Source organism: Canis aureus, chromosome 28 (assembly GCF_053574225.1).
Source record: "Canis aureus isolate CA01 chromosome 28, VMU_Caureus_v.1.0, whole genome shotgun sequence".
Lineage (NCBI taxonomy): Eukaryota > Metazoa > Chordata > Mammalia > Carnivora > Canidae > Canis > Canis aureus.
In genome coordinates, this window is record NC_135638.1 from 5,846,980 (window position 1) to 5,872,791 (window position 25,812).

Sequence of the window (25,812 nt, forward strand, 5' to 3'; positions counted from 1 at the left end):
GCTGGCGGGCTGAGCGCCCGCGGCGGCCGAGGCATGCGGGGCCCCGGCGGGCGGCTGCTGCAGGCGCTGCCCCGGCTCCTGCCGCCCGCGGTGCTCCCGGGGCTCCCGGGGCGCGCGGGGCCGCGGGCGGCGGGCGGGGGCGGCGGGGGCGGGGCCGGGGGCGGGGGCGGGGGCGGGGCGGGCGCGGCGGCGGCGGCGGCGGCGGCGGCCTCGGCCTCGGGCGTGCTGCTGGGCGCCTGCCTGGAGCGGCCCGGAGCGCCCGCGGCCTCGGAGCTGGCGGCGCCGGGCGGGGCCTCGGCGGGCGGCCCCGGGAGCGGCGGCGCGCTGGGCGGCGTGGCGGAGGCGAGGGGCTGGCGCTGCTGCTGCCCGGGCAGCACCTGTTGGTGCCGCAGCGCCGCGCTGGTGTGCGTGCTGGCCGCGCTGTGCTTCGCCTCGCTGGCGCTGGTCCGCCGCTACCTGCAGCACCTGCTGCTCTGGGCCGAGAGCCTCGACTCGCTGCTGGGCGTCCTGCTGTTCGTCGTGGGCTTCATCGTCGTGTCCTTCCCCTGCGGCTGGGGCTACATCGTGCTCAACGTGGCGGCCGGCTACCTGTACGGCTTCGTGCTGGGCATGGGGCTGATGGTGGTGGGCGTCCTCATCGGCACCTTCGTCGCGCACGTGGTGTGCAGGCGCCTGCTCGCCGCCTGGGTGGCCGCCAGGATCCAGAGCAGCGGCCGGCTGAGCGCCGTGGTCCGCGTGGTGGAGGGCGGGAGCGGCCTCAAGGTGGTGGCGCTGGCCAGGCTCACCCCCATACCTTTCGGGCTCCAGAACGCCGTGTTCTCGGTAAGTGCGGCCCCGCCCCCTGCGCGCCCCGAGACCCGCGCCCCGAGACCCCCGGCGGGGCCTCCGCGGGAGACGCGCTGCGGGACGGCGGCCCCTCCCGGGCGCAGGGCAGTCTGGCTAACAGGCAGCTCCCCCCTCCGAGGGGGAGACGACTGAAAAATGCACATTTTACCCATTGGTCTTTTTTTTTTTTTTTTTTTTTTCTGCAGCAGCTTTGGCTCCAGAGAGCAAAGGTTTCACACGCCTAGCTTTTTCCTCTTGCTTGCAAAAATGCATCCAGGAAATTTAAAAAAAGGCGTCCAGGGTTTTGACCCAAGTTTTTTTTTTTTTCTTTTTTTTTTCTTTTAACGACCCACAGCTGAAGGAAGTGTTTGGGTAAACAGCGCAGGGAGTAGCTCCAGAGTCCGTATGACAGTCTCCCAAAATTTGTTAAGAGGTCCCTTCTTCATAAAGGAATTTGCTTTGGTAGAATGCAAAAGGGGAGATCCTCCTGCTTCTTTTTTTTTTTTTTTTCTTTTCTTTTTTTAAAGATTTATTTATTCAGGAGAGACACAGAAAGAGGGGGAAGCAGGCTCCTAAAATTTGTTGAGAGGTCTTTTCTTCATAAAGGAATTTGCTCCGATAGAATGCAAAAGGGGACATCCTCTTGCTTATTTTTTCTTTTGTTTTTTTTTTAAAGATTTAATTTATTTGTGAGAGACACAGGTGGAGGGATGAGAAGCAGGCTCCCTGCAGGGACTCGATCCTGGTACCCTGGGGTCACGCCCTGAGCCGCAGACAGACGCTCAACCACTGAGCCACCCAGGCGTCCCGCTTATTTTTCTTTGGAGGAACTTGGTTTTGAAATCACTAGGTAGGGGATACAACAAAATAGGACAGATAACCTTTTGCCTAGTAAGCATGTTTTTTTTTTTTTTCTTTATACACCCCTTCTACACTTTTTTTTTTTTTTTTTTTGCCTGGTATCCATATGTTCTGCTTATCCAACTTAGTTTTCTCTAGCTCGGTGCAACTGATTGAGGAATAGAAATACTGCTAGTGAGGAGACCATCTGACTGGAGGAAAAGAACCCAGTCTTGACAACTTCCTGACTTTGGAACGAAGGCATCAGTGACTCTATGTCCCTGCTTTCCTCTTTCCTAAGGTGAAGGGATTGAGCTAGGTTACTGAGTTCCCCAAATTCAATGATTCATAGAGTTCATATAGTGATTTCCAGGAACTCAACCCTTCAGCTTGACTTAAATAATGTGTGTGGAAGTAAAGGGTTACAGCACTCAAAACTGTAGGAATAGATGTATTTTATACTATGGTAGTGATTCTGACACATTGTATTGTTTCGAAAATAAATTGTTAGTCTCTAGAAACTTCCTCATCTTGTTTTGTATTAATATTTCCAACCGCTGATTCCTAAAAGATAAAAATTGGTGTTTTTAGGAGTGTGGTATACTTTTAAATATCTCCTGATTCATTATTTTGAATGATTTTTATCACCAATTGCTAGCGCACCAACATATTACTTTCACAAGCTGTAACCACCAGGTTAAGCAATTTCAATAAACTAGCAGTTTACCTAAAAAAAAAAAAAAGAAAGAAAGAAAGAAAGAAAAAAGAATTCTAACCCTACCATTTTTGTGATGAAATCAAGAATTTTTTTTTCTTAATTTTTAAATTCCTTTTGCAAATCTCATGTTGATTCTACTCAATAGCAATGACTGTAGAATGAGAGTCATGGAGGTGTGAAAAGAGATAAGGGTCTTTTTTCTTTTTGTAGAGAGGAAGTTTAGTGTTTTTGGTAGTTTGATATGTTTTTTGCCTTAAATTTTTCCCTTTTACAACAACTTATAGTATTAAGTATAAACATGAACTTTGACCCAACCTTGGATAATAATGGATCAAGTGTTCTAAGACTTTGGAAGAGGTTTGGGACTAAGGAGAGGTAAAGAGTTTCGTTCTGTTAGTTTGCCTTTTTTTTTTTTTTTTTTTTTTTTTTTTTAGATTTTATTAATTTATTCATGAGAGACACAGGCAGGAGGAGAAGCAGGCTCCATGCAAGGAAGCCCGATGAGGGACTTGATCCCTGGTCTCCAGGGTCACGCCCTAGGCCGAAAAGGGCGCTAAACCGCTGAGGCACCTGGGCTGCGCTCCTTGTGCTTTTTCTTGTTCACCTACTGTGTGCTTCCTATCCTAAGCTCTTCCCAAATGTCATTTCTACTCTTTAAATCATCCCTGCACAGTGTATTTATGAGTATAGTGTAGACTGTTGTTTAACAGTTTGGAGCACAGGACTGACTGCTCTGGAGTCCTACTGTCTGCACAGAACCTGTTGACCTTGGTCAAGTTGCTCATCCTCTTTGTGGTCAGTTCATTATTTGCAAAATGGGGAAACTAGTGGTTACTTACATCATAGGATTATTATTGGGACAATTACACAAGATAAATACATGCAGTAGAACCTAGCTTAACAAACACGTGTTGGTTTTTGTCACCATTACTATTTTTCTTACCCGAGGTCACTTGGGTACTAAGTAAATGGTAAGGTAAACCTATGCCCTATGGTTTGATGATAGGGGCCCAACCCATGGTTCCATTTCTTCACTGTATGTTTAGTAGCTACTGTAGTCCTGGGTATATAATGAGAACTCATATATTTGTTAATTAAAAATAAGACCATTTTGGGGTGTTTGGTTGGCTCAGTCAGTTAAACATCCAATTCTTGGTTTTGGCTCAGGTTCTGACCTCAGGGTCCTGGCCTTGAGCCCCATATCATCTTGCTCTGGACTCAGTGGAGAGTCTGCTTAAGGATTCTCTCTCCCCCTCACCTTCACCCTCTCTTCTCTCTCTCTCTCTCTCTTTCTCTCTCTCTCAAATAAATGAATAAAATCTTTAAATAAGATAGTTTTTTTTAATGTTTTAACATTACATGAATACAAAGAAGTTATACTTTGTGCTTGGGAATAACGTAAGGTAATTATGTAGTTGAAACTGCACTTGACAAGGGGTAACTCTTTGAAGTTGGTGCTGTGGGGTCAAGAGAAAAGAAGGAAAAAAATGGAAAACAGCCTCTTGCAATAGATATCATTGGCATAATTTTACTGTGAGAGAAACAGAGGCTCAGCCCTCCAGGGACTTTCTCAGGGTCACTCAACCACCAAGGGGGGAGCTTGAAACCAGGATGGGCTGATAAGGTTTGTCATACTGTTAAATTTTACTCATAGCCATAGCAGGGGGGATCGTAGAGCCGGGGGATATAGTCTGTTACATCTTGTTCATTTCTTAACTACCTGGTTTTTAGCGATGTCTTTTCTTTTCTTTCTTTTCTTTTTTTTCTTTTTTCTTTTTTCTTTTTTCTTCTTTTTTCTCTTTTCTCTTTTCTTTTTTCTTTTCTTTCTTTTCTTTCCTTTCTTTTCTTTCTCTTCTTTCTCTTCTTTCTCTTCTTTCTTTTCTTTCTTTTTTTTTTTTATTAGCTCTTTCAACCAAAACAGTTTACTGAGTTCTCCCAGGGTATGTGGGTGAAAAGAAAGCTTAGTGTAGGCTGATTCTTACTTTATTATTTTTTTAAAAGATTTTATTCATGAGAGACGCAGAGAGAGCCAGAGGGAGAAGCGGGCTCCCGGCTTGGGGACTCGATCCCAGGACCCCGGGATCACGCCCTGAGCCGAAGGCAGAGGCTCAACCACTGAGCCACCCAGGCGGCCCAGGCTGATACTTATTTTAGTCTGACTTTCTGAACTTGTGCCCTCTCTGGCTTCATTCCATCTTCGTTCTATCTCCAAACTCTCTACCCCTACCCCTCTGCCTGCCCACAGCTCCCCACCTTCCGGGCATGGCTCTCTTGTCTTCTTTCCTTCCTGTCTTTTAAAAAAAAATCCTCCCCCTCCCACCCCTTTCTCCTCTATTCCAGCTAAAAGTCATTTTCTTAATGCTCGTGATTAAAGAAATTAATCTGAGCTTACCTTAAAGAGGAAGTAAGATGTAGTGGTCACGAGAGGCATAGGCTTTGGAAATAGTCCTGGACTGGCCCATGCTGAGTTATGAGGGGGCAGTAAGCTGGTGCAGTGAAGGCTTTAGGTGTTTGCCCGGCACACAGGCAATTCTCAGTCACTGTTAGCAGTTATTAGTGGTGAGGGTAGTGGTATTTACACTTTAGACCCAGGAACTGGATCGTAAAGGTTAGTATATAGAAGAAGGGAGGGATCTCTCCTTTGCTTTGTGACTATTACGGACTGTATTGCTTTGCTTTTTCCACGCGTGCTAAAGAGGGATAAGGAAGCTGACACTCTCCACTTTTGAAACTACTGAAATAAGAAAAACATACATATACTTTATAGTAGCAGTTATTAGATCAAAAGAAATGTAATTTCCCAGGTACCTATTGAAATTTTTTCCTTTTTTAAAAAAACACTTTTTTTGGGGGGGGGGGAGCTGGGAAATATTTAAAGCTCCCACCTCCCCCGCTTTTAATGTAATCTTGTATCTGTAGTTATTACCGCCTATAAAGACAGATTTATAGGCATATAGTTTCTGTGTGTGTCCCTATTGTTCTGACCTGGACACATGTCTCGGATGAGCATTTCTTACAGCTGCAGTCAGGACAGGTTAAATTATGCTGTAGTAAAAACCCCTAAATCTCCATGGGTTAAAACGTAAAGGTTTACTTACCTGTGGACACAGAATCAGGTTCAGCTTGGTTTGGGGAAGGGGCAGGGAATCTTTGCTCTGGGTCACTTGTCAGCCAGGCTGACAGAACCATCATCTTTCACTTCGTTACTGTGACATGGTGAATTGCACACTGGTTTTTCAAGCTTTCATCTGGAAATAATCTCATTTTTTACTGGCCTGAACAAGTTACCTGGCCAGCAAGCGGTAACTTCAAAGAGCTAGGCATGTGCCAGGAAGGAGCTAGGACTGGGGTGTTTGGTGGCAGTCTCCATGACTCTGTCACTTGATTATCTCCCTTCTCTCTCTCTCATCCCCCACAACTAATCATTGGCTGAGTCCTATGGATCTTAACCTCCTGAAAACTTCTATTTGACCTGCTACCATTACTCTGTTTCAGGCATCTCTGCCTCCTACCTGGTCTCCTTGCCTTTGGACCAAGAATTTCCAACTTTTCTCTCTCTCCAGAAAGATCTTTCTAAAATGCAAATCTTTTTTTTTTTTTTTAAAGATTTTATTTACTCATAAGACACACACAGAGAGGTAGAGACATAGACAGAGGGAGGAGCAGGCTCTTTTCAGGAAGCCCGATGCAGGACTCGATCCCAGGACCCCGGAATCAGTCCTGAGCCAAAGGCAGATGCTCAACTGCTGAGTCACCCAGGCATCCCCTAAAATGCAAATCTGATCTTGTTGCTCTCCATTGGGAAACTCTCTGGTGGGTTTTCTCTTCCCCTAAGGATAAATTCCAAACCCTCATAGTATACATACCTCTCTCCCGTGTCTTGCCTTTCCTCAATTACTAAGTGCTCTTTGATGTGTTAACTTCTTTAATACTCAGCATTCTAGGAGGTAGACGTGATATTTCTGATTCAAACAGCAAACCTGTCTGTAGCTTTGAAACGTCAGGTTTTCCTTTTTCCTTTCCTTTTCCTTAGAAGAAACTTGTCTGTAAAGTTGGAAAATAAAAACATTCACAGGAATAACATCCCAGTTATTATTCCAAACATCCTACATGTAGTGAGCATGAGAGTAGTCTCTTAAGATCTGCTCTCAGATGCCCCTTTGGAGACATCTGGACTTTCTGTAGTTTTTTTTTTTTTTTTTTTAAGATTTTATTTATTTATTCATGAGTGACACAGAAAGGAGGCAGAGACACAGGCAGAGGGAGAAGCAGGCTCCATGCAGGGAGCCCAATGTGGGACTTGATCCCGGGTCTCCAGGATCGCACCCTGGATCGCACTAAACCACTGCGCCACCAGGGCTGCCCCTTTCTGTAGTTTAAAGTTGCCTTCTGTGAAATGTCGGTTTTAATCCAAAAAGTATCATGTGATAATTGGTTGACATGGGTAACAGAATTCATAATGGTACTTGCAGCTTCCAGAGGGGAGATCCTAAAAATAGTCTCTGTCTCTTTTTTTACTTTGGTCATGGAAAAGCTTAAAAAAGTCAAAGATCTGATAGGTTCCTTTCCTTAAATAATTCCCCATGGGAAATTTTGTATCTATCATCATTTAATCTTTGAAACCTAAAATAAAAACATGAAGCATACCATGAAAGATTGTCTTATTCATAGGTTGTATAGATTTACATATGTGATACCCCTTAAGCATCACAGCAGGTCTTCGAGGAGCTATCCATGACTAAGAGGAAGTTACTTAGAGGACTGGTTATCACTTGAAATCAGACTTGGTTCTGACATTTACTGTGACATCTTGAGCAAGTTATGGTTGCTCTTTTAAGCCATACTTTCTGTTGGAACATGTGTTTAATGATACCTGCTACGTGATGTGACGAATACATAGTTGACTGATTATTTAACATTTCCTCCTTTCCATCCTCTGCATTCCAAAGAGAGGACATCAGAACTCAGATTTTTTTTTCTTTTGTAACTTAACAAATATTCGTATTACACTGAAGTGTCAGGCGCTGTTCTAACACGCGCACGTTACTTGCTTGACACTCCTTTCAACTCTAAGCCTCATTTTACCACTAAGACTACTGAGGCACAAGGTGGCAAAGTAACCCAGGAGCACGCAGTTAGTAAACGGTATAGAAACGAACTTACCCACGGTTCTGCTGTTGGTCCAAGAAGAGCTGAATTTCTCAGAGATTTCCTGATTCCAGGTGCAGAACACTTGCCCTACAGCCCAACACATAAATGTAAGGTGGACCTCCTATGTGTCAGGCTCTGGGCAAGGCTCTATACAGTTGAATTAGACATTATCCCAGGACTTTAGAGCAGGGGTCGACAAACTGTGGTCCCTGGCTGGGTCCACCATCTGATTTTGTATGTCACCCAAACCAAAAGGTTTTTTTCATCTTTAAATGATTGGGAAAAAAATGTCAAAAGAAGAATATTGTGTGCACGGTACATGAAATTCAAATTTCAGTGCCTTTAAGTAGCATTATTGGACTACAGCCATGCTCATTCATGTTTGTACTGGTTGTGCCTCATTTTAAGCTAAAACGGCAGAGTTGCAGCAGAGACTCCATGGCCTACAAAGCCTAAAATATTTCTTACCTGGCACTTGATAGAAAAAGTGTGCATTAGAGCTTCAGCAGTGACTGTAATAAAACAACCATTAAGCCTGGGCCCCTGCATCTGTAGGACGAGGCCCTTAAGCTCTCCTGTATATCTTACTTACCTTTGCATTTAAGAAAATTATCTTTTTAAAAACAAAAGCAATAAGTACCTGGGTACTGGGAGTAGAAGGCAAACAAAGTAGAAATGAGTAAATTTAAAAGTACAAGACCTGGCCCCATCACCCTGGCTCACTTCTCAGTGAAATCATTTTAAAGAATTATGTGTTAGCAAACTGTTAATCACTTATTTTTGTGGGTCCATAATTGGTTAAAAACAGCAACAGAAAGATTTTCTGTTGGTTTTGGGAGGGCAAGGAGCTGTGAAACCGGGGTACGAACTAAATGACAGCGAAAGGTAATTAAAGATGAACTTGAAGCAAATAGAACTAATGTATTTTCCTCACCTTTGCACTGAGTAGTCAAGAAAAAAAAGTTTTAGTAATTTAGGTCACAGTTGAAATTAATTTTACAAGTAAATAAAAGTTTTGGACTGGCTCGTGATTGTAAGACCACAATTATGGTAAAGTCTTAGCCTCGTGGACTTTTGGGGACCTATAGTTCTGTCTCAGTTCCTCTGTGACTTTGGTGAAGTCATTTAATGACTGGCCCCGTCTTCTTATTCGTAAAGAAAGAGGTTAGACAAGGTCTCATAGTTTGCTCTTAAGAAGGCAGATGTTCTGAGCAACAATTTAACATGCCTCCTTCTTTTAACAGTTTGGCAGTAGTATGTTTTATAAAAATGTTTTCTCATCTTAAATTCTTATTCTGTATTATATTTATGACCATAGATTCAGATGCAGATGATGGGTCATGATACTTGTCGCCGTTCCAGCATTATCTAATGATCCTTTCTTCTCACTGTTAATACTGATTCACTGCAGTATTTGTTTAGCAGTGTTCATTGTAAAAATTGAGAAGTATGGCTAAGTACAGAGAAGAAAACAATCATTAAGATTTTGGCGTTTATTTTTGTAGGCTTTGCATTAATGAATGCCTGTGCTTTCCTTTTATGACATGGGGAGTGATTCTTGTGACCTTTTACTGGATGTAATGAACATTTTGGTCATTAAGTGTGGTACAGAATGACTCAAAATGGACACTGTCAGCTATGGTTTTCTGTCTTTGTATCTTTATCCCTGCTGAGAGCTGGGTCTTAGATATAGAGGCATTAGATAAATTTTTGCTGGATGAGTAAAAATAATAAGCCTGTGTCGTTTTTCAGCTCTACCAATAAGATCTTTTAAATGTATGTTCCAGAAAGTATATGCAGTGAAACGTGTGTGTGTGTGTTTTTGTTTTTTGTTTTTTTTTTTTCGGGGAAAGGGTTAGTGTGTGTGTGTGTGTATTAGTCAGATTCTCAAATGGATCAGTGACTCCTAAAATATTTACGAACCATTAAAAGCAGTTCCTAATTTAGGTACATTGAACTAATGAAAAGGTCTGTATGTATGAAGGTGGCCTCTGAATTGTAGGTAGACCTACTGACCTAACCATCTTTGTCCGTAGAAGCCTATACATTGAAGGCCTCTTCAGCTGTTAGAGTGGGGTCTCTCAGAACCCATGCCTTGTTTTTGTTTTTTTTTTTTTTCTTTCCAGTAGCAAGACTTTCCCCAGTACTTTCACAGTTGCTGCTTAACAAGAGGGTCTCAAGCTTGACATTAGGTTGACCTCGGAGGTTACTGGAAATGCCTCTAGTACTCATTCAGTACTCACTTAATAAGTAACTGGTAGGTACCCAACCTGTACCCACTGCTATTCTAGATGCTAGAGTCATAGCAGCAAATAAGGCAAAGTTCATCTCAAATCCTTTAGAGTGCTTGCAGTCTAGGAGATCAATAACATTCCTAGGTATGGTATGGCATAAATTTTGCTGATAATTTTCATTTATGACATTATTTCCTTTTGAGGGGTTGGGGGAAGGTGTTTTCGGTTTTTGGACAACTAATTGCAAGTGGACTTTCTGTCCTAACGTCTTTATAAACAGGAATTATGAGAAGTCTCCATGTTTATAAGTAGTTTTGATGTTACAGTCCACATCCAATGAATATTGGTACGTTTAGCACCTAATACATAGTAGGCATCGTGCTAGAGGCTAAAGACAGAATGAAGAACAAGACAGGTCCCTTTCTTGACAGAATTAGTAGCCTGGAGAAAGGGCGAAGGGCAAACAGATGGTGAAATCTTCTGTCACTCTCTAGTGTGAAGGGGATGGGGAGGGTCTAGTGTCCTATCAGAGAACTTGAGAACTATTCTTAACACAGGCCTGGGAGCTCAGGGAAGGTTTGCTAGAGACATCCATGACTGAGCAGTGAAATACGGTTGAGGTTGAGGACCAGGACTTTTGCCCAAGTAAGAGGAGTGGGAGGAAAGATAGAAGTTTCCTTGTCAGAAGGAACAGTGTACAAGGGCCCAGAAGGAAAAGCGAGCAAGGAGTGTTCTAAGAACAAGAGAATTTTGATGTGCCTGGAACATAATGTGATGTGAAACAGGAGATCATCAGAGTCTGGGGCGTCAAGCACGTTGCCTGCTGAAGTGAACCCCAACCTTACTCTGATGGCAGTGGGAAAGGATTAATGCAGGACTAGATTTGCATTTTTAAAAGATTTCTTCGGGATTTAGCATAGGTGGTGAGTGGTGGGGAGGTCTCCCTGTGGGAACTAGAGGGGAGAGACTGAATAGGGATAGAACAGACAGTAGGTAGGTTTTTTAGGGATTTAGCAAGTGGACGGACAAGATGGGCAGGAGGGAGGAATGAGCCTGTCACTGACTTCTGAGGTGTCTGGCTAGAGGGACTGTGATTGGGGACAGAGGGGGAGAGGTATCTTGGGGAGGGAAGGAAAAGGAAGGGTGAATAAGTTCATGTTTTTTTTTTTTTTCTTATACTGGTGGTGAAGTTTTTATATTTCTGGAGATGAAAACCACCGGTGACCCTCAAACGACACAGGGTCGACCCCCACCCCGCCCCTGCTCAGTCACAGATCTACATATAACTTCTGACTCCCCGAAAACTTAACTACAAATAGCCTACTGTTGGCCGGAAGCCCTAGGAAGCCTTAGGGACAGCTTAAGGAGTCGATTCACAGATATTTTGTCTGTTATTACATACAGGTAATGTATTATCTACTGTATTCGTATAGTGGAGTGTGCTAGAGAAAAGAAACTCGTACAGAAGAGCAGTACAGTCACAGTACTGGACTGTATTTCCTGGAAGAGGTCCGCGTAGACGTAGTTGTAGTTGCCATTTGCAACTGTTTGTGAAATATCGATAGTATTTTGAGGATATATATACAGTAAGACACACAGTTTGTCAAATAAATAGTAATTAGATGAAAAGATGAAACCATATTCGTTTTCGTTTCCTTTGACCATTCCTTTCTTAAAATTATTTTGGGGGTTTACGATTTTTTTCTATATATTATAAGACATGTTTTTAATTGGAATTTACCTTCATTGCAACTTTCTCGATTAAACAGCATCCTTGGGACACCCGGGTGGCTCAGTGGTTTGGCGCCTGCCTTCGGCCCAGGGTGTGATCCTGGAGACCCCCGGGATCGAGTCCCACGTCGGGCTCCCTGCATGGGGCCTGCTTTTCCCTCTGCCTGGGTCTCTCTGCCTCTCTCTCTCTCTCTCTCTCTCTCTCTCTCTCTCTCTCAATCTGCGTCTCTTGTGAATAAATAAAAAGTATTAAAAAAAAAAAAAACCAGCATCCTTATTGTATAAGCCAAGAAAATTCAGGAAAGCATACTTTGCTGAAACTAAGATTCGCAGAACTGTGGATAAAATTCGAGCTCTCCTGAACACAGATCACCTTTATATTCTTCATTAGATCCATGTCAAGATATTCAGTGTAAAAATTATATAGTTTCTGGGATCCCTGGGTAGCGCAGCGGTTTGGCGCCTGCCTTTGGCCCAGGGCGCGATCCTGGAGACCCGGGATCGAATCCCACGTCGGGCTCCCGGTGCATGGAGCCTGCTTCTCCCTCTGCCTGTGTCTCTGCCTCTCTCTCTCTCTCTGTGACTATCATAAATAAATAAAAAAATTTAAAAAATAAATAAATAAATAAATAAATAAATAAATAAATAAATAAATAAATAAAAATTATATAGTTTCTTAGTGGATTCACTTAAAGCCAGTAAAGCCATTGCATAAATATTTGGAAACTGAGGAAGCGGGGAGGGGGGGGGGAGCTTTCTGGGGGGAGCTATACTTTGTGCTGTGCCTGAGGGGCAGCAGTCCCCACTTCCAGGAGCATCTGAGTGATCCATCTGAAGATAGAGGTTTTCTTACTCTCAGCCCCAAACATCAGTCAGCTCTTGCTCTTTAGAGTTAAGCATTTTTCTTTTCTTTTTTTCTTCTTTCTTTCCCCCTCCCCCTCTCAGATGGGCTCTCTGTTTTCATGATCTCTTTGGTATAAGGTCATGGTCTACATTAACCCTTACTGGCCCAGAGAAACAAATCACACCTCTAAGCAAAGCACAGTACCTTCGGGAATAAGAACGCAGGTGCCTCTGCGGTGCTTCTGGAGGATTAAAAGCATCCTTTTTAAACTCTTCCTGGAGTTTTAATGATCACAGAAGCGGAGCCACAGGATAACAATGACATCCCCGTTTGAGATTTATGTTCTTCAAAGAATGGAGCTGGATGCCCATCCTGAATAGGATATGAGCTTAGAGGAAATGCTGGAATAATTTGCAATCTGTTCATCTCAACGAAGTCAGTAAACAGTCGAAAAATGTGTGTGTCTGTGTGTTGCCGTACTGGTTAAATTATTTGACACTCCAGCAGAACTCGAGAATGATTAGCCAAAATCCGTTTTTTACTCTCTTTAGACATACAGCTTTTCAGAAGGGACATATATATAAACAGTGACCCCTGCTTTTTCCCCAGGATGAGGTTTTTGTCATAAAAGGTTTGGCAGGAAAAAAAATAATAATTAAAAAAAAAATAAAAGGCTTGGCGATATTTGATTTCTGCTTTGGACAAAGGTCTTGTTAAAGAGTTGAGTTGCGGGCTTGTTTCCCGCTTAGGAGATGTGCTTAACATCGCCTTTTGGGTATTACTGACTTCACATCTGAATGTCAGTTTTATGTTTTCCTTAGAGAAACTTCATCACATTTAAAGACTATGGACTGAAGCTTTGCATTCTGATATTTTGCAACTTAAATACTTAAAGACAACTTCCAAAACATGTAATGTTCTATTATTAACTGCAATATCATGACTTTTGTGATTCATCGTTTTGCCGTGTGTTCCCATTTTACACATTTGGCGTGTTCGTTCTGTAGGAAGGTCTCTGTTGCTGTAGGTACCCCAAACTGACAGGAGCCTCTCTTCACCTCGTTCTTTGACGAGGCTCTCCGGTGCTCTTCTCCTGGATACAGACTCGTTTCCCTTTTCACCGCAGGCCCCTACCAAGTGTCACCCCAAGTACTTGCCTTGTATAGGGTTCCCTTGCGTGTGCTCTGTAAACTACCCAAACCCCACTGCCAACCGCACTGATACATCCTGTACCTTCCGTGCCACGTTGTCCTTGCTCATTCTCAGAACACCTTAGCTTCCCCCTCCCACCTGTCTCTGCCTGCCAAACCATGTTTTGTTTTCAGAGTCCATTTCAAATGCCTCTTCTTCCACATGGTTGCCCTCTGGCCCCTATTCCTGCAGCTAAAATTAATCCCTGTTTACCCTTTAAGATCCTTCTCCAGAATCCCTTATCGCCTATTTTTAGGTAGTTGATGTGTCTTTGCCAGTGTGTAAATCCTTTGAGGTAGGAGTCGCATCTTCCTTTCTGTCCCTCGCAGGCACCTGCCAGAACATCTTGGCCTGGGCAGCATGGAGTCAGTAATTATTTAGTTAAATTGTTAACCAGTCACTGTAGTGTTCTTTCCAAACCAGCAGTGGTGGATCTCCAGCTAATCATCTGAGTAGAGATGAATGTAGCTTTATTGAAAGTAGGAATTACACATTCATTAGATTGGGTTAGATTGTAGTTAGAGTAACTGTACGTCACTCTTTTAAAATACCAGATCTTGGGATCCCTGGGTGGCGCAGTGGTTTAGCGCCTGCCTTTGGCCCACAGCGTGATCCTGGAGACCCAGGATCAAATCCCACGTCGGGCTCCCGGTGCATGGAGCCTGCTTCTCCCTCTGCCTGTGTCTCTGCCTCTCTCTCTCTCACTGTGTGCCTATCATAAATAAATAAAAATTTTTAAAAAAAATTTAAAAAAAAAATAAATAAATAAAATAAAATAAAATACCAGATCTTGGGGCACCTGGGCAGCTCAGTGGCTAAGCATCTGCCTTTGGCTTAGGCTGTGATCCCGGATTCTGGGATCCAGTCCCGCATCAGGCTGCCTCCCTCTCAGAGTCTCTCATGAATAAATAAATAAAATCTTTTTTTTTCTTTTTTAATTTTTTTTATTTATTTATGATAGTCACAGAGAGAGAGAGGCAGAGACGTAGGCAGAGGGAGCAGCAGGCTCCATGCACAGGGAGCCCAACGTGGGATTCGATCCCGGGTCTCCAGGATCGCGCCCTGGGCCAAAGGCAGGCGCTAAACCGCTGCGCCACCCAGGGATCCCTAAATAAAATCTTAAAAAAAAAAAAAAAACCTACAACAACAAACATCTTAATATTAGCAAAAAGAAAAAAAAGTTTGGTAAAGTGGTCGATAACCTCCTTACATACTAGTAAACCGAGGGGGGGATATAGAAAAGTTATTCACCAAATTAATAACACTAGTAACAACAATAACACAACATTCTTATCCAGGAATGTTTCTATAATTACTCAAAATCTTTTACTTCTCTTGCTAGTTTGATGGTTTTATTTATATTATACATTTCTTATTCGTGTACCTCTAAGCACTTGTGTTGTTTTATATTACACTCTGACCAAGGAAACCCATAAAGAAATGCAAGTAGGAAGATGTATATTTAATACTAATACCAAAATAAAAATAATATCCATATAAACTAGAATGCATAGGATAGAGTCACGAAATACCATTTTTACTCCCTCAAATTAGGAAAGACCAAAATTTGGTACTTTTAAGTTGGTACAAAGTTTTATGTAAATGGAAATCTGACTTGATAATGAATCAATCTGCTTTAATCTGCTCTTCTAGATTACTGATCTCTCCTTACCCAACTATCTGATGGCATCTTCGGTTGGACTGCTCCCTACTCAGCTTCTGAATTCTTACTTGGGTACCACCCTGCGGACGATGGAAGATGTCATTGCAGAACAGAGTGTTAGTGGATATTTTGTTTTTTGTTTACAGGTGAGTTTGAGGCCAAAGGTCTTTTTTATTTTGATTTTTTTTTAATTTTCTTTTTGTATGGCATTGCTGATTTAAGCCTAATGTATTTCATTGAAAATAATTTAGGAGGATTTTTCCCTTTTTATATCTTTTTTTGTTCTCTTTCAATTATACTTTATATTTTGACATTTACATTTTAATTGTGTGGATATATGGAAGTTTATTGAACTGAATTGAAACTTATTAAAAATTCTTGGGCAGCCCAGGTGGCTCAGCGGTTTAGCATCGCCTTCAGCCCAGAGTGTGATCCTGGAGACCTGGGATCGATTCCCACGTCGGGCTCCCTGCAGGGAGCCTGCTTCTCCCTCTGCCTGTGTGTCTGCGTCTCTCTCTGTGTCTCTCATGAATAAATAAATAAAATCTTTAAAAAACAAATAAAAATAAATAAAAATTCTTTAATTAAAAAAGAGATTGAGAAAAATAAGGTTCTTTTTTCAGTGATTTTCAAAGTTCTCATTCTTTTTTGAGTTTTTGTGAAGTGTTGTTAATACTATCTGAAGATAATTTTAGTGAGATTTGGTAAAGTTGGGTTTTTATCTTACCTTTTCTTCAAATTATTAAACTCTGCAGTTGGTAATTTTAAAAGAGTATTATACTGGCAATGGAAATTTTTTTCTAGTACAATTTGATGTAGAACAAATTTTTTTTTTTTAAAGAAAGTATTGCTTTATTCCATTCCATTTGTAGTCCATTACAAATTCAAATAAGATTTGTGTAATGGACTGGTACAAATTGACATGCAAATTATAGTATACCTACAATTACAAGATTGATAAAAAATTCTGCTATGTAGGCATATTTACTCAGTTCCTTTAAGTTGCAACAGGAAGAGTTTAAAAAATCCATTTCTTTAGTCGTGTTACATGTCCTTCCTGAGATTTACCAAAATATGAAATCACCATAACTTTTGCTGATTAAGCAATACGTTGATAATAGCTTTTACTGAGAGCTTTATATGCTGTATATTTAAGCTCATTTAATCCCTACCCAAAGGCTAGGAGGTATGTACTTTTATCATCTCCAGCCAATTGTGTACATTTCTTCCCAACTCCTCCTGACATCAGCAGTGGTAACTTGAAATTGATCGTGGCAGGAGTATTTAGACCATGGAAAATGGCAGGTGCTCCAAATCAAGATTCCTATCTCATCTCCAAGAGCTAGTTTATTGGCACACCAGTGGAGAGTAATTTGTCTAAAGTCACAGCTGCAAGGGGTAGAATCACGATATGAACCAAGGCATTTGACTCTGTAAACTATACTCATAATGAGGACTGTCGTTTACTGAGTGGATAACACCGAGGTAGCCAACATCTTATTGGTCCCTTAACTTGATAGTTTTAAGTTTTATTCTTAAACGTACGATATCATATTGGAAATTTAGTGTTAGCAGTATTCTCAACTTTTCAGGTACTATATTGTATTAAAATCACTGGTAAAGCCAGAGTTGATTTTCTTTCTGTTTTTGAGTACAAGTTCAGTAAACAGAGTAAACCCAGGAATATTTACATTGAACTATAAATAAAGCTTATCAACTAAATGGCTAGTTTTAGGAAAAATTTTGTAATATTTTTTTAAGATTTATTTATGATAGTCACAGAGAGAGAGAGAGAGAGAGGCAGAGACACAGGCAGAGGGAGAAGCAGGCTCCATGCACCGGGAGCCCGACATGGGATTCGATCCCGGGTCTCCAGGATCGCGCCCTGGGCCAAAGGCAGGCGCCAAACCGCTGTGCCACCCAGGGATCCTGAGTAATATTTTTGACATTCAGGGAATCCCTTTTTTTTTTTTTTACTTTTTTTATACAAAGTTTATATATATATGTACACACACACACACACGCACACACACATAAAGAACCTAAATCTAGGTTTAGAGTTTTTATTATAGTTGATTTATTTTTATTAATGTAGTAGGTTAATCACATCCTAAACTTCTTATGCATTATATCTACATGGTAATTTATGTTTATAATTATCCTGAGGTACTATAACAGTCTAACATACACTGCATTCTCAGATTTTTTTTAGTATAAATTTAAGTACCTTTTATGTTTTTCTAGTTTCCTGAAAATGAATAATCCATTTGAAGTATCTTTTCCCCTTTACATTATGTTTGAATAATTAGAACTTGTTATTTTCAGTAGGTTTCATATGATTTTTACTACTTGATACTTTATATTTCTATGCATCTTAGTGAATCATTCAACTGTAATTGGTAGAATTATACTAAAACAAAATAGTTCACATGCTTGTCAGAAGTGTTTCTAAAATATAGGACCTTCTTTTTTTCCCCATCAAGTTCTTACCCCTTTGAGCTGACAAATTTAAGCTTAGTATACAAGATGGGAGAAAAAGAGCAAATATTTCTTAACCCAGACATCTGTGAAAAACAACAGTAACTACCACAACAACAAAAAGTAAAGTTGTATTTATGCCTCAGTTTTATTTATTGATGTTACTTATAGCCTCGCCTCGTATATTTCAGAAGGGGTTTAATTCAGCTTACAAAAGATACACAGGAGAATAAAACAGGAGGGCATATAAGTCCTCTTGAAGAGGGAAGTACATAGGAGAAAAGGGTGAAGCTTAGGTTAAAGTTAGTAGAGTAAAAAAATAATAATAAAGTTAGTAGAGTAAGTGTATTCATGAGGTTTCTCATATTTTACTAGAAAGCCACAAATTTGCCTCTGAGCTTTATAGCCACCTAAATAGAATCCAGTATCTGTAAAATTAAGCAATACAAAATAGATCCAACTTGGATTCTGTGATCTCTCAATTCCGTTACTCTTCTCCATGCCCTATATTTTTCTGTGTACCCACCAGCCAAAACCCTGGATGAATCCAAGTTTTGATATGCTTTGCACCTGTTGTTTTCAGGAAGTCATACAACCAGATTGGTAATATTTAATTCATTGTCACAAACCTTCTGCTGGTTTCTCAACATTACCCCATTTCCCAACTGTTTCCTTTGTCTTCCCACTCCCTCATTTCCTTAATGACTATTGCAAACCTATCTCAGCTCCTCACAATTTTGACTCCTTTATCCCCATTTTTCCTCGTCAGTCTCAACAGATCACCTCCTTTGCTTACCAGAAAAATCAGAAGCCTTCAAATGAGAAAACCTTTAATTTTCGTCTAAGAAACCCACTAATAATCTTCTGTTCTGCTCAGGCTCTCAGCTTGCTCTCCACTTGACAGTGGAAGAAATAGATGCCTTTGTGTAGAAGGATTGTCCTTTTACTTATGTTTGATTCTCTTGTTTTTAAAACAAGTTTTTTTGTTTTTTGTTTTTTACATTATACTACGGTGGTGGCGTGTTGGTAAAAAAAAAAAAAATCAGTACAAATTGCTGGGCCCTCTGTCTAGAAGGGCATCTGGGGAAAATCCCATGTAAAGATGTAGCCAGTGTACGCTCACTAGGAACCTGAAAAAAAATTTTCTGCTAGATCTGAGCGTACTTGATGTGGCTGTCATGTCATTGTTAACTTTGTTGAAATCAGATGTACTTTCCAGTTCTCTTCTGGCTTGATCTCTTAGCAACCTAAGATTCTGTTAACCATGCCCTTTTATTAAAAAAACCTTTTTTAAACACTTTTAAAACTTTTTAAACCTTTTTAAAACACTTTCTTCCTGGGATCCCTGGGTGGCTCAGTGGTTTAGTGCCTGCCTTTGGCCTAGGGCATAATCCTGGAGACCTGGGATCAAATCCCGCATCAGGCTCCCTGCATAGAGCCTGCTTCACCCTCTGCCTGTGTCTCTGCCTCTCTCTCTCTCTCTGTCTATCATGAATAAATAAATTTTTAAAAAAACTTAAAAAAAAAAAAAACACTTTCTTCCCTTAGCTACTTAGAATTTTTTTTTTCCTGCTTACCTGGTTCATTTATCAGCATCTCTTCCTCTTTTCACCCCAAAATTGGTGTTCCTTTCTGTTCTTACTCTGAAAACTTTCCTTTTTGGCAAATCCTGTTACTGTGGTGGCTGCTATCATGTTTATTTCTGTAAGGACTACCTTAATACAAGAGCTCAGCCTTCTTTCCATAGCTTTGGACCCATTCCCTGAACGGTTTGGGTATCTGTTAGGCACCTCAAATGCAGCATGTCTGAGGCAGAGCTTAGCATCTCATCTACACCCTTCCTAAATCATTTCTAACATCTTTTCCATGTCTTTTCATGGCATCACCATAACACTGATAAGTATCAATCCTTGGGTTTTCAGAAAGCAGATCTTGTTTTTTTTAAAGAGAACTAACCTGTTAGAGAACAAACAGAAGATTTGAAGGCCCACCTTTAAAATACCTAATTTGCTCAGAATTATATTGAGGAATGGATACCCACTTACTAGTGCCCCCCCCCAACGAGTTCCAAATTCCCCTCTTGGAACCCCGCCCCCCCCCCCCCCCCCGTGTGCTCTGCCTCTATCCTTCTCCCACTACCCTCAGTGCTTTCCCACAAAAACTATTAAAATTATGAGCATGTTTAATTGAAACAGTGTTATATTTTAGGGTCACTATGGTTAGAGCAGCCTTTGAAACTTACTGGGTCATTAAACATCACCTGTTCTAATAACCTTGTTGCACTGAGAATATTTGCTCCAAACTCTGAAGAACTGATTTACAAATGAAGTTTTGGAATAAGTACCATTTAGAAGATATGTACTGCCTAAACATTGTGATGAACATAGAATGTTAAAGCACATTAACACATAAAGAGGAGAATGGGTGACGGGCACTGGGGGTTATTCTGTATGTTAGTAAATTGAACACCAATAAAAAATAAAAAAATAAAAAAAAAACACATAAAGAGGAATCACAACTTCCTATTGGACAGTGGGAGAAGCACACATAGTGATGTGAAATCATATCACTAGTTGAGTGGCTAAACCTAGACCAGCACCTGACTTTCATTTCAGTGCTTTTTCTAGTATCCCTTTGACTCGCCTTTTTTTTTTTTTTATCACCATGTTTCCCTTTATTTTTGTTTTTTCCCTAAGCACAATTTCATGTTCACGATCTCTTGTCAATTTCTTTTGAAGTTTATTGGCATTTCATTTTTTAAAAGTGGTTCTTAGGGATCCCTGGGTGGCGCAGTGGTTTAGCGCCTGCCTTTGGCCCAGGGCGCGATCCTGGAGACCCGGGATCGAATCCCACGTCAGGCTCCCGGTGCATGGAGCCTGCTTCTCCCTCTGCCTGTGTCTCTGCCTCTCTCTCTCTCTCTCTGTGACTATCATAAATAAATAAAAATTAAAAAAAATTTAAAAAATAAAAAAATAAAAGTGGTTCTTAATATTTTAAGTTTTGGCTGCACGAAGGTAGTTCATGTGCATATGGTAGTGCTTCTCTCTAAATGGACTTAGGAATACCTATGGACATTTATAGTCATGCAAGATATGATATTACATTAATTACATGAATAAAATTCAGCCAGCAGACCTCTGTTGTAGACATTTTTTTTTTTCCTTGAAAGAAGCTTTTTGGTACAAAGAGGCAAGTTTGATTTGTATCAAGCAAACATTTATATAGATTAAAAGGGATGTATATGCTTGCCTTGGGTTAACCTGATACCCTATGTCGGTCACTTATATGTTGTAGCCTCTACTCCCAGTAGAAGCAGCAGAGGAAAGCATAAATGGCAATGGTGATAACCTATTTAAAATTCTTACCTGACCATATTTGAGTAGCGTCCTGCTTGAAACATTTCTAATCCAAATTTATTGGGTTTATTCCTCCCTCTTTTTTCTGTGTAAAATATTATTAACTTTAATGTTTTGTTTTTATTCACAGATTATTATAAGCATAGGCCTCATGTTTTATGTAGTTCATCGAGCTCAAGTGGAATTGAATGCAGCTATTGTAGCTTGTGAAATGGAACTGAAAACCTCTCTGGTTAAAGGCAATCAACCAAATACCAGTGGCTCTTCATTCTACAACAAGAGGACCCTAACATTTTCTGGAGGTGGAATCAATATTGTATGACTCTAATGAAATGTATGATTGTCAAGAGCTAGTGTGCTGTCCAAGGTCTAGTGGTCACCTTACTCTAGTGGGCAGAGACAAGTTCTAATTGTATTACGGCACAAACAAAACTGACTAGTTTTTAAATTGCACAATTTTTTTAAAGGAAGATCATTTTCTGGATATGTAAGTGTAAATGTAGATGCAAATATGGGCTGCACCTCTTGATCATTTATTATGCCCTCAATGGCCTATAGGTCTGCACTTTAGTGTTTTTTTAATTGTTTTCTTTCTGGGTACTTATGAACAGAGAAATAACCCAAATATTTTTCTGCCTAGTGTCTTTATTTATAAAGTCCATGAATATTAGTTGTAAGCATCTTCCCTACTTAAAATGATGAGTAAAAGTATATATTTTCAAATGTATGATATTATTTAGATGTTCTTTGTCCTTTTCAGAAAATGTAGTGGTTTTTTTGTTTTGCTTTTTGTTTTAAATGGGACCACTTTGCTTCCGTTTTCCAGACTAAGTTAGAAATAGACATTAACTTTTGGTTGAATGTATTTTTGCAAGCATCATTGCAGGGCCATTTACACCTATTCACACAAGCTTAAATCCTACATTGTGGGACTGAAGTGCTCTTAAGATACTTTTTTATTTTCACTGTGTAATATGCAAAGCAAAAGGGAAATCATTTAATGGGTGGTGGCTCAAATTAGAACCCATGTTCTAACTTCATTTCATCGGCTTTACTCTCCTTAGATCTTTCATCAAAGGGCTTTCCCATTGCAGTCTTACTAAAAAGTTTTAGTAAAATAAACTTCTTTTTCTTTTTATATTCATCATTAGGCTTTGAGATAAAGATTTTTTCCTTTAAAATGATGGGCTTACCATCATTGAAGATGTCACTCAGGTGGCCTTGTTTGATCAAATCGCCTTTTTAAAAAAACCAAGCTTTAAAATCATGTTTATAAGTCCACTGAATTACATATATGCCCCCATAGTCTTCAGCTTTAAAACTATAACGTTAATACCCAAATTTGTATTATTTGCCCTACAATAAGGTAGGTTTATTTGATTTGTTTTTTGGTACTTGTTTTTCTCTGATAAGACTCAGGAATTCTGAAATGTGAAATTAAGTCTCAATTCTTTCTCTTGTAGCATGAATTGAGTGTATTTATTAGTAGCACTTAGGAGTATAGCATACAATAATTTGGCATATGATTAATATGACCTATGTATTACTCATATATCACCTTGTTTTTAAAATGGTTTAATTGTGAACTTGATTCATTTTTTTACAACCCAGATTATAGATACAAATGCAAATTTTCCGGTTGGTATCTCTTTTTTTTTTTTGCCATGAAAATTCCACCTTATCAGAGACCTCCCATTTGCCTTTTCTTTTCTTTTTCTTTTTTTTTTTTTTTAAGATTTTATTTATTTATTCATGAGACACACACAGTGAGAGAGAGGCAGAGACACAGGCAGAGGGAGAAGCAGGCTCCACGCAGGGATCCCAATGCGGGACTCGATCCCGGGGCTCCAGGATCACTACTTGGGCCAAAGGCAGGCGCTGAACCGCTGAGCCACCCAGGGATCCCCCATTTGCCTTTTATTAGGGTAAAACCTTTGCCCTGATTTATTAAAGTGCAAAAGAATTCTTTGGAAGCAGAGTATTCTAGTCTTCTGCTAGAGACACATTGCACTCGATAATTTTAACGCATAAGTTTTTTGCTTGATTGCAGTTATAATTGTTTTCCTTTCCTTCATCATGTATAACTTTTCTCACCTTTGGGTCACAGTGAAGTTCACTGATATGTCCACATCAAGAAGACCTCAGTGCACCTGATCCGAGAGTCTACAGTAGTTAATTGGCCTCCAAATCCTTCTTTCTTTCATTGATAGAAAAAAAAAATAAGATATTAGAATATTCTTATTCTTTTTTTTTATCCTAATTATTTTTATTTTTAAAAGTAACTTTAGTTTAATAATCTCAATGAACAATATGCTTGATTTATTCTTCTTTGCCTAACCTTGACAATATTTTTCTTGTGCTTCTTGTTTGTTGGTTAGTTTTTGTTAGAGGAATCATTTAAGATCATTCCTTTCAGACTTGTGTTACACTTCATGTATTTTGAAGTGCATTTATTTACTTAGCATTTTGTAACTTGAATAATTTCACCAAATAAATACCTTTTGGTAGTTTGTAATGAGTTCTTCCAATTATTGCATTTTGCTTCATACTTAAATATATAAAAGGTAGAAGAGAAATAATTTTTCCATATGCTGCCAATTATAATTTTATATAATAAAATCATCCATTTTTACTTAAAATAGTATGGATTTACTATTTCTAAATTACTAATGTAAAGCTGCAGTTTTCCTTTTCTTGATTATTTCTGGCCTCCAGGTAAACAGCAGCCTATTATATTCATGTTATTTGGTAGCTGAATTTGGTTACTGGGTATTGGATGTGCTTTCTATAAATTTTATGAAGCATTGCCATGCCTTATTCACCCCATCTTTAACCTTGCATCCCAGATTTATGGCAGTAACAGATTTTACAGGTTCCTTTTATGTTGCCCAAATAATGCCTCCCGTTATAGAGTGTGTATTTGTAAAATAAAATGTTTTTATTTTGCAGTATGAAGTTGTTTTATGCACATTTTAAAAAGCATACAACATACCTAATTTCTAAATCTGATGAAAGATACATTCCATTTTTAACTCTTTTGGGCCTTTTCCTTAGTTTCCATATATTTTGGTTTATTGTTAAATGTTTTTGTTTACTCTTTGCCAAATTTTGTCACGTAAATTGTTTTTAAAGAGCACATCTTTTTAAAACGTGTACATAATTTACTAAGTGCTTTCACGTCCATTTTCATTTGATCATCTGATTTGTGAAATAACTTGAAATCTGTACCCTTTGGTTTATGAAAATAATAGAACCAGATCTCTGTCATTAGAACATGTGTTTTGAGTTTGTGTTCAAAAGTGACTGTGTGGATTTATCCAGAGCCAGCCATACTCGTTTTATGTACCTCGTAACCAACTGCAAACCTTCCTAAGATGACTTTGCTTTGATAGGGTCAGATATGACTCTAAAACATTTCTCTCCTTGAGAGGCTAAGTTCAGTAGTTTCTCTTACTTATCCTTGCTGTCACTGAGCTAAGTGGTACAGCTTCCAGCAAGTCCCAGCAGTTCTGTGTGTGTTAAATGTGCGACGCTGATTTGGACTGTTCCTGGGGAAGGTGCTATGTATGGCTTACTTATGTCAAAATTTGTGGGACTAGCTTTAGAATGCTTGAGAAAGTAGCTAGGTTATCTGCCAGGGTGATACGGGCCAGTCTTTAGATGCATGGTAAATCCATGCTATTCAAAAGCAAGTGGCATTCGCAGAGAAAAAGAAAGGTTCATGAGGACCTCAGGAACAGTGATACTGGCCTAGGTTGATGACTTCAGTGATGGAATTTTGTTTCGGAGGCCCCTCACTTATCAGAACAATAGCTAAAATAACACTCTCTGGTTTTTAGATTGGACATTGCTGATTTCTATTACAATAAGCTATATAGGATATAATTCTTTTAAAGCTCATCTCTTTTTAAAAGCCTTTAAAGAAGGGAGAGGAATCACCTGTGTCCACAGAATATTTGAAACTCAGGAGTTCTAATAACTTTGCATATTGAACATGAACTGTTAATTACACAACTAAATTATAACTTGGTACTTCTAAATTGCTGAGTGATTGCTGCAAACTATTTTCTACGATACCAGAAGATTTAAAATAGATAATTCGAAGGGTGATAATTGATATCCCAGATCACTTGTGTGCCTGAGAAAATAAAAGGTGATATTTCATTTTCCTTCTTTCTTCTCATTCTTTCCCTCTATAATTTAGTGGACTGTATCCACAGGAAGGAGCAGTTTAGGAGGAAGGGAGGGTGGAATGGATGGAATGGTGGTAACTGACCCTAGATGGAGGATGGTTATGGCTACGGCTCTAGCAGAGGCCCTGTGGAGAAATGATTCTGATCTCTAACATTGGCACTTGCTTTTCCAGTTTGGTTCTTCTAATACCTCTAAGTCATGAAATGCTACCCGCCTGTCGAAAAAGTCCTCAGTCCTTTGTCCCAGGCTGCAGTAATGTTTACGATGCCTTCATAATACTGAAGGACTTTCACCAATGTAACTTCCCTTTGATCTCTACCCTTCTTCCATAACTTTCCTTGAGGGCATATTTTGCTGTCATAACACTTTCATCTCAGCACCTAGAATAATACCTGTCCTTGATTATTTGCAGCAGGTCCCATACTGCCATGTGTACATTTTTTTTGGCCATTTATGGTCAAAATGGCTTGTTAGAACACAAAATAGGCCCAAGGCGGGGATACCACATGTCACAGACTGCTTTCAACCAGAGAGGTGCCTGTGGAGCACTCATTGGGTAAGCGCGTGTGGCAGTGCGTGTGCTCATT

General features: G+C 40.0%; 1 protein-coding gene across 2 annotated transcripts; it reads left to right on the forward strand.

Moving 5' to 3' along the window:
* The first annotated feature begins 33 nt into the window (after positions 1–33).
* TMEM64 (transmembrane protein 64) lies at positions 34–25,200 on the forward strand. 2 transcript variants are annotated; one of them, XM_077876309.1, is made up of 3 exons: positions 34–822; positions 15,188–15,343; positions 21,162–25,200. In XM_077876309.1, the coding sequence occupies exons 1-3, from the start codon at positions 34–36 to the stop codon at positions 21,351–21,353; spliced, it is 1,137 nt and encodes a 378-aa protein (XP_077732435.1). In that variant the 3' UTR covers positions 21,354–25,200. The 2 variants fall into 2 exon arrangements, with proteins under 2 accessions (XP_077732435.1, XP_077732436.1); XM_077876310.1 differs by lacking the exon at positions 15,188–15,343.
* The last annotated feature ends 612 nt before the right edge of the window (positions 25,201–25,812 follow it).